The 16,588-nt window shown below is 34.9% G+C and overlaps 1 protein-coding gene across 5 annotated transcripts in view; it reads left to right on the top strand.

Moving 5' to 3' along the window:
• Window positions 1-16,588, top strand: part of THEGL (theg spermatid protein like) — a 42,725-nt gene that overhangs the window by 7,141 nt on the left and 18,996 nt on the right. For 2 of the 5 annotated variants that reach the window (XM_039345220.1, XM_039345222.1), the window contains exons 3-6: window positions 534-587; window positions 3,040-3,162; window positions 10,629-10,766; window positions 13,886-14,006. In XM_039345220.1, coding sequence (XP_039201154.1) covers window positions 534-587; window positions 3,040-3,162; window positions 10,629-10,766; window positions 13,886-14,006 — 436 coding nt within the window. Of the gene's footprint in view, window positions 1-533; window positions 588-3,039; window positions 3,163-6,525; window positions 6,629-10,628; window positions 10,767-13,885; window positions 14,007-16,588 lie in introns of all 5 variants that reach the window. The other 3 variants (XM_039345224.1, XM_039345221.1, XM_039345223.1) reach the window with 2 other exon arrangements.

The following is a 16,588-nucleotide window of genomic DNA, read 5'->3' as shown; positions in this document are numbered from 1 at the left end:
TCTTTCACAGTTTCTATCACTGCCTGGGAGAAAGATTCTTCCTCCTTCCATGGTAGTTTTTCTCAAGCTCCTCTCTGTTAAGAAAACATCATTATGAACTTGAGGGTGGTGTTTGGCTGGCAAAGAATGTTTGTCCTTGAACAAGTCTCAGCCTGAACTGAAGGCCTACCACCCCAATGCATCAGTGCCTCTCAATGAAGCTTTTGCCTAAAAGCAAGTTTCATACATGGTAGAATACAATTGGAGATTAAATGTAATCAGCTAAATGTATTACCTGGGTTTTTATTTCAAATGACCTTGCAATAATAATGCATAATGTCCTTGTCAAATATGCATTTCTCGGTGCTCCCAGAGATCAGTAGTAATGGAAGTTAAAGATCTGGAGGGATGTAGCTTTGGCCTTTGCACTTGATGTAATTAGATGCAATGTATAGTTGGAAGCTGCTCAATGGAACTGCGAAGGTTTGTCAAATTTTAGAGAATTGACCTTCCACTTGGTCACCAAGTAATGTTTTAAAATTTGTATTTTCCAGGTTACAGGAGCTTGCAAAACCAAAGCCAACCAAAGATGTATGGAATTTTCATCGGTGAGTTAGATATCAAGGTATAGATACAGATATACATGACAGATTACAACCATCTGTTTAGCAACTAATCAAAGTAACAATGGCACTGAAAAAACTGACTTGTAACTGGTCCTCACATTTACGACTACCAGTACCGCAACATTCCCATGCTCACCTGATCAAAATTTGGCTGTTTGGCAACCAGCATGTGTTTGTGATGGTTGCAGCATCCTGGGGTCATGTGATCACCATTAAAAGAAAATGGTCAGAAATGTCATTAAGGAAAGATGGATTCGCTTAATGACTTCATGATTGTTTGCTTAACAACTGCAGTGATTAATTTAACAACGATGGCAAAAAAAAGGCTGTAAAATTGGGCATGAGGCATTTAACAACTGCATTGCTTAGCAACGGAAATTCTGGTCCAATTGTGGTCCTAAATTATGGACAACCTGTGGTCTTTAGAGTGTGTTTTAGGTAAGCGATCAGAACATTTGACATTTTCCAGCGTATGTTGTAAGTACATTAATGAAGTGGATGTCATAGGGTCTTGCCTATTCACAGGGTAGATGAGGCCTTGACAGAAAGCCCCATTCATTTGCAATCAAACCAATAAGGTTGCTGCTTGTTTGTCATGCTTCTTAACTCCCCAAGTTACTTCTTAGTACCCCAATTTACTTCTATCCTTTTTTCAAAATACACTTGAAAAGAAAGCATTGGGCTCTATTATTCATTATTACCATTTTCTAAAAGTGACTTTAGACTTTATATCAGTGTTTTTAAAACTTGACAAATTAAGATGTGTGGACTTCAACTCCCAGAATTCCTTAGCTGGGAATTCTGAGAGTTGAAATTCACACATCTTAAAGTTGCCAAGATTGAATATGGAGTTCAGATGGTACTAGAGATTGGGGCTTGATTCTGCAGCATGCTTGCACTATGTTTTGCTTTAATTAAAAGAATCTAAACATACATATACAGACATATAAAGTAGAGAGCTTGGTAGGTATCAAAAGAATATACCAGAGCACCTGGGTGACTATAGTTACCAACTTGCCTAACCCTTCTTTAGCAAGTACAGTACTATACAGAACAATTCAGATACTTTATTCAGTTGACTTACTTCCTCCCTCTGATTTAACTTTTTAGCTACAAAAGGCTATTTGCACTAATAATACTGATTACCAGTAGAAAACTGGTTAGTAGCTACTTTTTCTGGCTATCTACCAGTGCAGAGTGTAAGACACATTAATCTTTCTGCTGACACACCTGTTTCAAGACCCCTACCAGCTTGCAATGGCTTCTTTTAGTATATAAAAAATAAAATTATAGTTTCGGTATATTAAAATTTAACTTAGTGAAACTCCACCCTTTTTAATACCTCTTCAAGATCAGTTCAGGTAGTTTATTCCTGTATATATATATATTGTACCAAGAACTGTTTAGTTTATTAGTATGTGGAGATGAATCATACAGTGCTATTGGCAACTGTTGTTCTTCCTGTACTATAGCCCTTTTCATTTTGTATGATGGCAACGACAGTTACAGGTCTGCTCTTGTGAAGTCCAGTCAGAATTTAACATCTAATTTATGAGTCTCTGTTGCTGAGGTAGCATTTATTGCAGTCATTTTCAACTTTGGCAATTTAAAGATGTGTGGATTTTAACTTCCAGAATTCCCCAGCCAGGCTTGTTTTGTGGGGAATTTTGCCTTGAGGCCAGATTTCTGTTTCTGCCTTAAAATAATATTTTTGTCTGTTTTTTTCTCAATCTCATAATTGTAAATGTTGACATATTCTCTGCCCAAATAGTTTTAATTTACAGATATTTTGAAGGGTAATGGTTACTATGTTTAGATAGAATAAACACAATCTAAAAATCAATATTTTTAATATTGTGGGGTCAAGCATAGATCTTATGCTGTATAACAAATGTTTTTATTTGGTTCAGTAGTGCCTGATTTATTAATTTTAATCTTGCCTTTATTATTTTTATAAATAACTCAAAGTTGCAAACACATCTAATACTCCTACAGTATTTTGACCATAGCAACATTCCTATGAGATGAATTGGGACGAGAGAGTGAGTGGTCCAAAGTCACTCAGGTGGCTTTCAGATCTAAGGTGGAACTGGAATTCACAATCTCCCAGTTTCTAGTCTGGTGCCTTCACAACAAGTGTTAATTCATTAAGATCTTGAGGAACGCCTTTTCTTGGCAAAATTTTTCAAAAACGCTTGCCATTGCCTCCTTCCTAAGGCTGAAAGAAGGTTACTGCCCCAAGGTCACCCAACTGGCTTTGTGCCTAAGGCACAAGATTAGAACTCACACTTTCTTGGTTTCTAGCCTAATGCCTTAACCACCACACCAAACTGGTTCTCATATAATAAATATAATATAATATTATTTATATATTACTAGGGTATGTGGTTGTATACTCATTTTGACTGGTTCTTGCATTTTGTATTCATAATAGCAAGTTAATCTGGGGAAATCAAGAGCCAATATGGCCCCTCTCCTCAAGAACTTTGCTGAGACAACCCAGCCCAAGAATCCTGACTCTGGCAAGGCCAAGGGAAACAGTTGATAAACAAAAGAGGTTTGCTTTTATGTCTGTCCTTTTTTTGTTTCTCTCTCTGTCTTGATCTTCCTCATTCCATGCCACTTAAGTCAAAATGTTTTAATCAAATTTCTTAAACAGTAACTACTTATAATATATAGCAAATTTCTTTAAAAAAAGTTTTATTGATTTTCTAGTTTTACATTTAAGTATTTAAAAAGCAACATGGTGGCTGGGTTAATCAATAATTCAATAACATACAAGTGAGTACAAATCTCAAACTACCACGTTAAATATTTCCTCTTTTTCCCTTAGTATTTACTGTCTCATGTTTAAACTAATACAATTCTTATTATATCAATTAAGTAAAAATAACATTGTTACATTTATCAATAGTTTTTAGCTTATACATATCCTAATTTGCTTTAACATTCAATCTTTATAGACAATCAATATCCTGTAATTAATTTTTCCCAATTTTTAGTTTCCCATCAACATTTAAATTTAACATGTAATATTTATAATTTCCAAGTTTTAGGTAACCAAAGTTTCCTTTACCACAATTCATCACAAAACCTAATGTTCAAGATACATATCCTATCTATTTGAATATATTCTATTTCTCACCATCTTACATCATCTAGTTGATAATACAGTATAACATTCTTATTTTCTACTAATTTCCAAATATCTTAAATTTAATGACCAAAATTTCCCTTATTTCAACTTCAAATACATCCTCTCTTTTTCTCTTAATATCTACTATCTCATATTTAAACTAATACAATTCTTTATTTTATCAACTACGTAAAGACATGTTTATTATATTTATCATTTTTAGCTTATATATATCTTAATTTCTTTTACATTCAATCTTTATAGACAATCAATATTCTATTTATTTGTTTTTCCCCAATTTTTAATTTCCCATCAATATTCAGATTTAACTTTTGATATTTATACTTCCAAGTTTTAAATGACCAAAGTTTTTTTTTCTCAATTCATAACATAATCTAGTATTCAAAGTACACATCTTGTCTGTTTGAATATATTCTATTTTAATTAATAACATAACATCTCACTAAAAAATCCAAACCCCAATTTTCTTCAGCCTTATCTAGCTTTCTTTCTTTGTCAACTCACCTTCCATGTCCGTGCTTTTAAATCATCAAATAGATTTCCCTCTGTTATTGTATTTATTATTTGAAATAAACGAGACCATCCAATCACCATTCTTTTGGAAGGACTAACAAATTGTCTCTCTATTATTCTATCTCCCCATAATTGTCCTGGAATGTTTATCTTCCTTTCAGTCTGTTCTTCTTCTTGCTCCTCAGATTTCTTCTGGTTTATATAGAAAGTCTTTTCCATTTTCAGTATTATCAGTCCCTTTTGTGGGTTTTCCATTAACTGTGTTTGTTGGTCCATTGAATCCTCTATCATAGTGTTTGATTGTTCTACTTCTTCTATTGTGTTCTGCGTAATTGATTCTTTAATTGTAGTCAAAGTTAAGGTTTGAATATCTAGGCTGACATCTTTTCTATAGCGTCTTATTTCATCAGAAGCTGTAAGAATAGTTTCATGAATTGCTTTCAACATAGAAAGAATCTGTTTCTGATCTTCATCCATATTCTCTTAGTGGTATATTAAATTAAAAGCTTTATAGTCAGGGGATATCTGCCAAGGTTAAAGGAGTCTTATCTGTAGTCTGGGCTTCAAGCCAAGTCTCTTTTAGACAATAACAGGTTGTAGTGTCAGATTTAGCCACAAGATGTCACCAGTGCCGTTTAAGGTTTTTTAAGTCCAAAATTTTTATAGTTCTTTTTCCAATTTTACTTCTTTTTTGTAATAAAAACCCAAATCTTCAATAGGGATAAGAAATCTTTTGGTCCCCAAATTTTAGAAACATATAAATCCAGTTAAAATAAGGTTATTCTTTCAATGTTTTAAACTCCCCTGGATACAGGGGAGGGAAATACTTTGGGCAGCTTATACAGGTAAAAAAGATAGTGAGGATTGAAGAGAGGTTCAGATCTCACCCAGTCTCATCTGTGCTGCTTTAGAAGTGCCTGGTGGTAAGTTTGACTTTGGCTATCTGCAGCCTAGTGATGGGCCATATTTCTATGGCCGGTCTTTCATCCACCGGTTTGGAGGGCTGCCCCAGATCAAGCAGAAGGGCTACTGCCCCCTCGAAATCAAGCGGGGATCTCCTCGTTGCTTGTCACCCCTACAAGGCGACTTTCGATGCTTTCCAGGGTCCCCCAGCAGTGCGAAATCGAACATGGAAGATGGAGCTTGCCTTCCAGTGGCCGTGGCGGCTGCGATGGCAAACCGGAAGTCAGTATATAGCAAATTTCTTTTGAAATCAAAGAAATGATATCTTTGATTTAATATGGACCAAGGAAAGGTTTTGTCCGAAGAAAGTTTCTCAAATGCAGTTTTTGATATGGAATGGTTAAATATTTGACACAAAAGTCAAATATTTAAGAATAGTCATTTTGCCTTCTATGTCCCATGTAGCAGAGCTAAAGTCAGCTGCTACTTTTCCTACCCTTTTGTTCTACTGCCTCCTGCTCATTGGGCAATCAGTGGATCAAATATCAATATATGTTAATTTTATTTCTCTCTCTCCATAATGGAGTTCTTTGGTGTGTAGAAAACAGAAAAGAAAAAGAATGGGGCGGTACGGTGAAAAAAACAAAATACTATTAACAAACAGAAGACAATATTACCTAGGTACTCCTAAGATTTTACAAAAGATGGATAACTTATGCAGAACCATTTTAAGATCTAACCAGGACATGTAATAGCCAGGAGAGGAAGCCATCAGGAAAGGAGCAGAAATCCAGTGTTTACTGCCAAGCAGCAGAGATTGTTTGAAATAACTATTTGTATTCCAAGAAAGACTATATCAGTTTGTAGTTTTGGAAAAAATATCCCATATACAAAGGGAATATTTTTCTACCTATAGAAGAAAATATTTGTTTAGGGTTGAACTGTGGAGTCCTTGGTGCTCTCTGAGCTTGATTGTTTTCTTGCAGATGTTTCATTACTTAAGTAAGTAATGTCTTTAGTGTTAGTAGTACTAAGATGTTGTTTAGTATGTCTGCAAGAAAGCAATCAAGCTCAGAGAGCACCAAGGATTCCACTTTTCTACTTCTGAGAGAAAAAGTCCTTGATTAAAATGTCTTAGTAGAAGGATAAAGCGGTTCAATAAAAAGCTAGAACTACTAGGTGACTATTTTTTTTTTGTTAGGAACTCAGAATGATGAGTTAATCATTCTTTCAACACTTTAATATACTAAGTTGGATACAGCAGGTGATATTTCTCAACTAACAGATGTCCACTATCTATATAGGAAATGGCAATTAGCATGCTGCTTTTTTTTTTTTTTTTGTCAGCCCAGTACTGCATCTTGAGCATGATACTTAAATTGAAGGATTGGCAGAGGGAAATGCTGGGCCATTTGGAAGAGGACTTGGGAAGCAGCAACCTCACCAACTGGTAAACAGATTGCCCACATATGGACTAATTCAACTTATTGAGGTCCTGATGCAGTGCAAGGGGGTGGAGTACTATTGCAGAGCTCCATGGCAAATCTGAAATTTGGTTGGCAGATTTCTGAAAGAAGATCTCCCTCTTCCTCCCCATCCTTACTCAGGTTTCAATACATAGACCCGTTTAGTGCTGAAGTCCCACTGATTTCAGGGAATGAACTACTTAAGCATGAAATAACCTCTCTCACACTAAAATCATTGGGATCAAACCATCATTTGGTGTCCACTACTGTACATTGTTTTGTCTGGGTATTGGAGATGTTGCTGTGCTTACTGTTGCTTCCCTTTAATAAATACTGTGTTTGTCCCTAAGCAGATGCTCCAGACATTGCTTTTGTGCTCAAATCAGCATCTGTTTTTTTCAGGATACATAAGCACTACTAATTTAAAGAAACAAACCTATTTGAAATTGAAATCCTAACATTCCTTGGGGGGGGGGGACTTAAGAACCATTGTCACTCACCAGTGTAGATATTGTTAAAAAAAATTAATATGATGTAGAATCTAATTAATATCTCCTACAATGTAGTTTCAAATGCCAAAAGCAAAAAGTTGAGAAAATAATAGTTTTGATTAATAATAATGAATTTGCTCAATATGAAATACAGTTTTGATGCCAAAAAGGATAAATGAAAAGGGTGCAGAGTAGCTTCAGACCACAATAGTAAAGTTTATTGTTCACAAAAAGGGTGTAGCATTTATCTTGACTGCTAGCACCAGCAAGATTGAGTCATCAAATAAGCATCTGTTTATTCTGAATGGCTGGATGTTTTAATTTGAATCCCAAGTCTGACACTGAATGCTTTCAAGTACCAGAACATGTAGCAATAATGGAACAATTCTTGAAATGATTTAAGCACAGCTTGTGAAATTAATAAATTTATTTACTTTGTCCTGAACTTTCTTCCAAATCTCCTATTTACACTAGGGGGCAGAGATAGGAAATGTAAGTGTATATATGTATAGGCATGGAAAAGTGCTTGCCACAATTCTGTAGAATAGCATAAAAATGAACCAAATATTAATAAGCCCAAATTCAAGCTTCAGGATGATTAAATAAAAGGAGACAAACAGCACATCTGTAGGAGATGAGCAGGCTGAGTCCAAGGAAGGGGTCAACCGCGTCATCAGTCATGAGTCCCTTCTATACCCACATAAGAGATCAAAGTCCAGTCAACCTTGAATTCCTTTAACTCTTCTCTACCTCCAAATTGTTTTGGCCTTTGTAGTCCAAATTCTTGTAGAGAGCTTTATTTATTCTTGCAATAAATCTTTATAACCATTTGAACTGCCTGGATCTTCTGATTTCCCTGGTGCTTGACATTAATCTGAACTACTAAGGGCCAAAACAAATTGGCGATAGATAAGAGTCAAAGAAATTCAAGGTGGGCTGGACTTAGATCTCTGGTGGGCACGAAAGTACTGATGACATATTCGACTCCTCCCTCAGGCTCAGCCTGGTCATCTCCTGCAACACCTGTAATTAAAGCACAACATAAACAGGTTGGTGAAAAACATTTAATTTTAAAAAATGTTATTTTTAATTTAAGGAAAGAAATTATTATTGCCTTTTTCTAATACATCCAAAAGGAATATAAGAAACTAAACTATTTTTTATTACAAAATTTTATTGAATATACAATTAAAAAACACAAAAGACACATTAAACACAATACAATTAAAGACAAAAAAGACACATTGGACCTGATACAACTTCCCTGTTTAAACGATACTATTAATATTACTTTACATGAGGATAAAATTCACTCCACAATTGTTTTTATTAGGTATTATTGTTGATTGTGATGATAAAGAAATTATTTTAATGTTAAATTTAATCACAGCAGCAAGGTTGTTGATAGGACAATATTGGAAGAAGGAATTTTTGCCTACTTTGGAGGAATGGTTTTTTAAAGTTTCTTACTTATCTGAAATGGCAAAAATTTTGGCTTATTTGAAAGACCAATCGCAAGAGAAATATCTCTTGGTGTGGAAAAGATGGATAAACTTTATACAGTATAAGTATGATATTAAAAGATATTATTTAGCTTTTGAATAATTTATGTTTAAAGTCTAAGATAATAAGTAGAATTGTAGATTTGTTTTTGTTTTTTTTCTTCTTTCTTTTTTCTTTATATATATATATATATATATATATATATATATATATATATATATATATATATATATATTGGACTTAAAGTATTTAAAAATTTGTTGTTTTTTTAATGTAATATTTGTTTGAGGTTTATTTAAGCTTAAATGTTTTGTATTTTTAGTTCTAGTTAATCCTATATTCAGCTCTGGGAAGACGGGGGGAGGGTTTTTGGGAGGGTAGGGAGGGAGTGGGAGAGGGATTTTATTGTAAAATTGTAAAAAAATTTAATAAAAAAATATTACTTTACATTAAATTATTACATTGTTACACAGTGCACATTCTTTCAGTAAAGTACATCCTAGTTAAATAACTTTTGGTTCTATCTGATATAACAAATATTAAAATAAGAATTTCTAGGTTATCTACTTAATCATCAGCCTTTGTCCCAGCGTACCTCTTTAAATCCAACCAATTATACACTTTATTCCCAATTTCAAAGTACTCTGTTTCTGTTTTATTTTTGAGTTCTAATGTTAGTCTGTCCATTTCAGTACAGGATAGAATTTTGTTTAGTATTTCTTCTTGGGGGGGGGGGGTTCTTTTCTTTTCCAATTTTGAGCATATGTTAATCTTGCTGCGGTTAAAATGTATAGAATTAAATATAAAACTCCTTTGCTGAATTTATCCATAGTGATCCCTAATAAAAAAAGTTCTGGTTTTACTTCAGTTTTTAATGATAATATCTCTTCTAACCAATTCTTTATCAAGTACCAAAATTTTCGAGCTTCTGAGTATTCCCACCACATATGATAGTAAGTCCCTGGTATTTCCCTACATTTCCAACATAATGGTGAAGATTTTTTGTCTTTTTTTGCTAGCCTTATAGTGGGGAGGTGCCACCTATAAAACATCTTGTATAAGTTTTCTTTGTAAGTAGTAGCTAATGTTAATCTTCTATTCCTGTCCCATAGTAGTTGCCAATAATCTGACTCAATATTATAGCCAAAGTTTTTATTCCAAATTAACATTGTATCTTTTACCTGTTCTGCTGGCATACTTTGTTCTAATAAATATTGGTAAATCTTTTTTATCATTTTGTCTTCAGTTCCTAGCAGAATTTTATCTAGTTCTGTATATTCTGGTAATCAGTGTTTCCCAAACGTGACAATTTTAAGGCATGAGGACTTCAACTTCCAGAATTCCACAGCCAGCAATGCTGGCTGTGGAATTCTGGGAGTTGAAGTCCACATGCCTTAAAATTGTCAAGTTTGGGAAACACTGTTCTAGTTTAATCCCAGGTTCTTTTTTATCTTTTCTATATCGTGCTTATATTTGCAAGTATGCCCCCTATTCCAACTCTATGCCATCTTCTAACAGTTCCCCTCTTGTTTTCAATTCTCCGGTCTCATCTAGAATGTTTTTATATGTAATTACTTTTCCCAGGTTCATAAATTTTGGATGCAAAAAAATCTCCAGTGTTGAAATCCAATTGGGTATTTTCATGTAATTAGGTTTTTTAATTTTAATCCACACATCTAGTAGTGCTCATCTAATATAATGTTTCTGGAAGTACTGGTGTGTTTTGTATTTCCCATCCCACAGTATTGCATGCCACCCTGTATGCATGTAGAAGTTAAACTATTATAATTGGTCTTTTCAGCTAAGGAAATCACAGCTTTCTATAAGATGGAGCTGTGCAAATAGCAATAGCATCATTATGACCTTGAGTAATTGAAGTTGCAGTTGAAGTGCCCAGAAGCAGTAGAGCAAAGAAAAACATAGAGTGGCCTTTCTACTTTAGACTTATCCTGTTTCTACTATTTCACTTATCCTTGTGGTTTTTCTATAGGTCCCTCTTCGTGTTCAGCTGTGGTCAAATGTCAGAGATTTGGAAACGTTCTTCAACAGTGTATTCTGCAATGCCGACGAAGCGATTGCTGAAGCTAGCAGAACCTAGGCCAATTTCTGCAACTTATCTGAAACTAAGGTGAGGCTCTAACACTAATGAGTTTTTCTAATTGCCAAAGGCCAGTGGGATTTTCGGTGTAGAAATTCAGGCAAGAAAGCCTTTGTAAAATAGGCTGATATTCTAATATAGAATCAGTTCAGCTCTCCATATTCCTGAGATCAGGGTTTGGTCAGTAACAGTTCCAATCTTTAAAAAAAAATCTTTAAGAAATATGATCCGGCAAATTTCTGCCCGATTCATCTCTTTAATATAGTTAATAGAATTTATAGGTTATACTTGACTTACGATCACAATAGGACCCAAAATTTCTGTAGCTAATCAAGAGAGTTGTTAAGTGATCTTTGCTCCATTTTACATCTTTTTGCCATAGTTGTTATGCAAATCACTGCAGTTGTTAAGTGAATCATGCAGTCATTAAGCAACTCTGACTTCCCTCTTTGACTTTGCTTGTCAGAAGAGCAGCTGGGAAGGTGACAAATGGTGATTACATGACCCTGGGATGGTGTCATTGTCATAAATACATGCCGGTTGCCAAGCAGCTATATTTTGACCATGTGACTGTGGCGATGCTGCAACTGTTGTTAAGTGTGAAAAACGGTCATAAGTCACTTTTTTTCAGTGCCATTGTAACTTCAAACGGTCACTAAATGAATGGATGTAAGTCGAGGACTACTTGTACACTAACAACCTCGCTAAACAGTCCGTCACAAGGCTTTGGCTAAGCAACAGGCTAGATCGAGACTGGGATGGTCTACATATGACATCTGTTTAATGTGATTTTGTGAACTTTGCGTTCTTTAACACTCTTTTATTTGTGCAGATATTTGTTGCTGTTACTCTCCGTACTGTCTTCATTTGGTATGCATATTCTTTGACAGGTGGTCAAGAGTATAAATAAAGCTAAATTATATATTTCATCAGATGTTAGATATTTGCAGAATCTCCACATTTTCTTGCACAATTACATAGTCACATAGGACACCAATAATTTGCTTCTGAAAATAATATGTGGGAAATTCTAGGTACCTGTTTCCTTAATATGCAGAGGGCAGCCAGTTTTCCATCTGGGGAAAGTCTAAATGGAAAGAAGTCGTGTAATTAGCTGGAAAGGTTGTGCTTCAGTTGTGTTTCTCCTATTGCTATCTATTTGTTACTGTCTACTCGTGAATGGGTCTATGGAGATGGTGATAATGGAAGAACCAAAGATGATTTTTATGAAAATCTGAATTAAGATGATTAAGGAGGAAAAAAAATCTATTAGGCGACATGAGTGGATAGGTGGGAATGAAATGAAAGGAGAGAGAAAAAGTTACAGAGAGTCCCAAAACTGAATGTGAATGATTATTTTTTGGGAATTGCTAGGTATGGTGGCTCAGCTCTATTCTCAACTGGTTTGCAAATTTAACAGTCAGCTCCCATGAACCCATATGAGCCAGCACACCTCTGTGAAGATAATATAAAAGAATGATTGCTGTAAAAAATAAGGATTACAGAAAGTAATTGCATGACGTATGCAGAGAGAAAAAAGACAATTTCAAAGGATGTGGTCAAAGAGAACCCAAGAACAGTTTAAGATGAACAAAGCAATGAAAATACAGTCATTTTGATATTTTTTTTTAAAAAAATGGAAGTCGGTGAAAAGGGCTAAACACAGAACCTTGAATAATAATAAAATGGATGATTTGGGATGAAATTGAAGTGAAAGAATGTTGGAAGGAGAGTTTCAGTGATATGCATGAAAATGATGGTGATATGTTGAAGAATACAGTTGCTTTCCATGCTGGTGATCAAGAAAAAAAAATGATTTGCAATATAAATAAATATGTTGTGAGAATACCGTTAGACAGTTAAAGCTAACTGTGAGGATACCTAGTATTTTGACACTTTTTAGCCACATTATACTACAAGCATGTTCAGACAAACTTTGGATCTCTAAAAATTGCCCTGCAAGCCAACATGTTCTTGGCCACATCAAGAAGGAAACTTGCAGGCTCTGACATTGTTTCCGAATGCTCAGTAAAAAGATGCATTCAATGACTGAAAACTGTAAATTATTATCAGACAAAATTTAACTTCACAGGAATATGGTCTGAAGGAACTACAGTGTTTACAACATGTCACATGTTTTAATTTTAAATGCTCGAGAATGAGATCAATAAGAAATAATCCCAACAAAAGCAGTTTTACATGCTGAAGAGAAGAAAGTATGTTCACGTTAATAGAATGCCAGAGAGGTATTCGATTAGATTTGCACATACAATCTTGGAAATGAATTTGAGTATATAATTTGGATGTGGTCTATTACAATCTATAAAATGGCAAAAAGAAATTGATTTAGACCCATTCCAATTATTAGCATTGAAAAATTGAAAAGAATTATGTATGACATCACTAACTGGATCATACACATTTATTAATGCTTATTCTGATATTTCTTTTCCAAACTTCCATCCACCATGGCTAGTCCTATCTTGATACTAAAACTGCAGCCTGCAGAGAGGGCACACTGGCAGTATTATATTTTGCAATTTTGTTGGATTGCCATGCTCATACAGTATAGAATTACAGTAGGCGAAGGGAGAGAGTAAAGGAAGATAAGTTCTAATGTAGGTGTTTCCAGTCTGTGGCCCACTAGCCAGATAAGGCCCTGGATGGCTAGTAATGTGGCCCCACAAGATCGTAAACTTTTAACATTATGTGATTTTTAGCTATATTTATATTATAAATTTTATAGGCAGTTCAAGACAATCTCATTTCACAGTGCAGCTCAGGCTAGCCAAAAGGTTGGACACCCATGTTCTAATGTATACCCAATAAAAGCTTCAGAGACCTTTGAATGTCTGTAGGCAGGGAAGTGTGGGAGAGAAGCTTACTGAAACTGCTCTGTGATAAGTGAACTTGGTCCTAGGATGTGGGAAGAGATGGTTCTCTTAGCTGGGAAATGGACTGCCCATGTGTTACAAAACCACAGTAAGAGCTTGCTGGATTATCTCAGTTCGAAGAAAGTCATATTTACCCCGTCTGCAAAAACAATGGATGGTAGAAGAATATAAATCAGATCTGAGATCTCTTTAGCATCCTGAACACGGCTAGTAGGAAACAAAAATTGTAGTTGCCCTTCTTCTGTTCATCTACAGGCCACGAAGTTCCCCTGTGTGGCCTGTCTGCTCCTCAGCACTTTGTTGCAAAGCTTCTCAACGGATTTTGACCCTTGCTCAACCGAGAACTATCCATCCAAACTTTAGTTTTCCAGAACAGGTAATTATGAAATAAAGTCAATCAGTAAAAATGATTTGAGTACATGCAGAGAACCATGTTAATTTAATTTAATGCTTTTAATTCACTCATGGAGGAAAAGCAAAAAACTAGAAGGGGATATGCACAAGTTCTCTCTGCAAGTTCTCTTCTCAGTTCTTCACTTTTTAAAGACGTGTGTGTGGTCTGGAGAGGCCTCTACGAGTAGTCCTTGTTTAGCAACTACAATTGAGACTGACAACTTGGTCATTAAGCAAAGTGGTGGCTAAGTGAAACTGTGACTGTGCTTATGAATGTACTTCACCTCTCCTTTGCTTAACAGATATGTGGAAGTCATAAATGGGAGGATCACAGAGTTACTTTTTCATCATTGTCATAACTGCAAATGGTTACCAAACAAGGAGGTTGCTAACATAGGATTGTCCAGCTGTTTATTTATCCTCACAAGTTTCTCTAGCATAGTTCAGTGCTTTAGCCTTCCTGAAGGGAAATTTGATAGTCACCTAATTGATCAAAATCCTAGGCCCATCTTAGATAAAATAGATTTAGTGGGTCATGTACAGTGTTTCTCAACCTTGACAATTTTAAGGCATGTGGACTTCAACTCCCAGAATTCCACAGCCAACATTGCTGGCTGTGGAATTCTGGGAGTTGAAGTCCACATGCCTTAAAATTGTCAAGGTTGAGAAACACTGTGTTATACCTTCATGTTCTACATAATAGTTAGGACAATTTTTTTTCTACGTTTTTTTACAGTCACTGACCAGCAATTTTATATAATGTATATAGAAATGTTACAAGACTCAAATTAGATGACTAATAGAAATAAATTAAATTAGATGACTAATAGAAATAAAATGATTCATCCTAGAAACACTACCTATAGAATATGAATAAAATCTAAATACTTAAAACTAATTGACTAAATTATAAAACTATCCTGTGGGGAAAAATGGGAACACTCTGAAGTGAAACTTGAGTCTTAGATTCTAGGATCTGATTATAGTACACTATGAGTCAAGAATAAAAACAACTAAATCTAAAATTCAAAAGTATGCAAAGAGTATTGATCCAAATAAGAGAGAGCTTATAAAAATATAAGATTTAAACTACAGTATAGCCTTTTGAAAAATAATTTATTTACCTTCTGATATTGAAGGCTCAAATCCCTTGCCTGATTGTTTAGAATAGGGGTCCTCAACCTTGGCAACTTTAAGACTTGTGGACTTCAACTCCCAGAATTCCTCAAAGCTGGCTGAAAAATTCTGGGAGTGGAAGTCCACAAGTCTTAAAGTTACCAAGTTGAGGACCCCTGGTTTAGAATAATGCCTACATTATTTAGGAGATTTATATCAATTCAATATATTCATTCATTCATTTTTAAATTGCCATCTCCCTATTACTTTTGCTGGATTTTTTTTCTATTTATGTATTTATTCTTTTCTATTTTGTTTGGGTATTACAAATCTATTGCAATTCTTGGTAACTAATTTCATTATTTTTTTCTTTTAATTTGTTTTTGTATGCTTTATTTCAAATTGTACTTGAAAGAGATCCATTGGGGAGAAGCAGGCAGTTTGTGCACAGTTGTTAGAGAAGATGTTTATTGGAGATTGTTTCCCAGGATTTTTGCTGTCCATCCAGAGGTCAAGGTTATCTTTCATCGATGGAGTGACAGTGCCATTGAGATCTGGCTGTTTCTTTAATTGAGTCATTTAGGTATACCGAATGACTAAATTTAATTTAGACTGTATTAAAAGATACTCATGCAGCAAGGGTCTTTGCTTTCTCTTGGATCAACCTGACTACTTTTCCAGGACCTTCAATTTTGGATCAGTCCTCTGACTTTCAGCTTTAGCCGATCTGCTGTAAGAGTTAGTTCACTTTCAAAAGAACTAAATGATGATCTTATTCTGGAGGGCTACTTAGTGAATCTTCCTGCAGTTAAAGACAGAGGTGATAAGAGAAACTTGACAGTGGTCTGAATTAAGCATACCATTTTATAGTGTATGAGTTTGTGTAATATTTTTTAGGAGAAGTCTCATGTTTTGATCAATAACTATCTGAACGCAGAAAATTCCAAAGCACTCAGGAAGATCTTCATTTAATAGGAATATGGATGGTATTATTGAATTGTTGAAGAACCGCCAAATCCTTTTTCCGCCATTTTGTTGCGAAGCCAGATAGCATGAACAAGGTCAGCAGCAGGTGGCTACTGGTGAAGTAGTAGATGGCTTAGAGAAAAGCAAACAGAGGCTGTAGAACCCCATCTTCCTGCATTGATGCTTTTATTAAGAACAGAGAGAACTAGTTATTTATGTTAGTATGTGAAAGCAGAGGGTTTTTGTTCTTTGGAATGAAGGAGCACAATAATTATTGTTTTCAACCTGCTTATAAATTAGTAAAGTATCTTTCTGAGAATCAAAAAGGTGATGTGCTTTCTGTTTCTGTCAGAAGGATCCATTATGGGTATTAAATCATAGAACCACAAAATCATAGAGACCTTGGAGTTCTTCCAGTTCAACCCCTGCCCAGGTCAGGAATCAATATTTTCTTCAGAACATTAATGTTTACTGAAGTAATTA

Source organism: Crotalus tigris, unplaced genomic scaffold, assembly GCF_016545835.1.
Source record: "Crotalus tigris isolate CLP2741 ecotype Arizona unplaced genomic scaffold, ASM1654583v1 scf7180000017946.1269602, whole genome shotgun sequence".
Lineage (NCBI taxonomy): Eukaryota > Metazoa > Chordata > Lepidosauria > Squamata > Viperidae > Crotalus > Crotalus tigris.
This window is presented reverse-complemented; position numbering and strand designations above follow the sequence as displayed.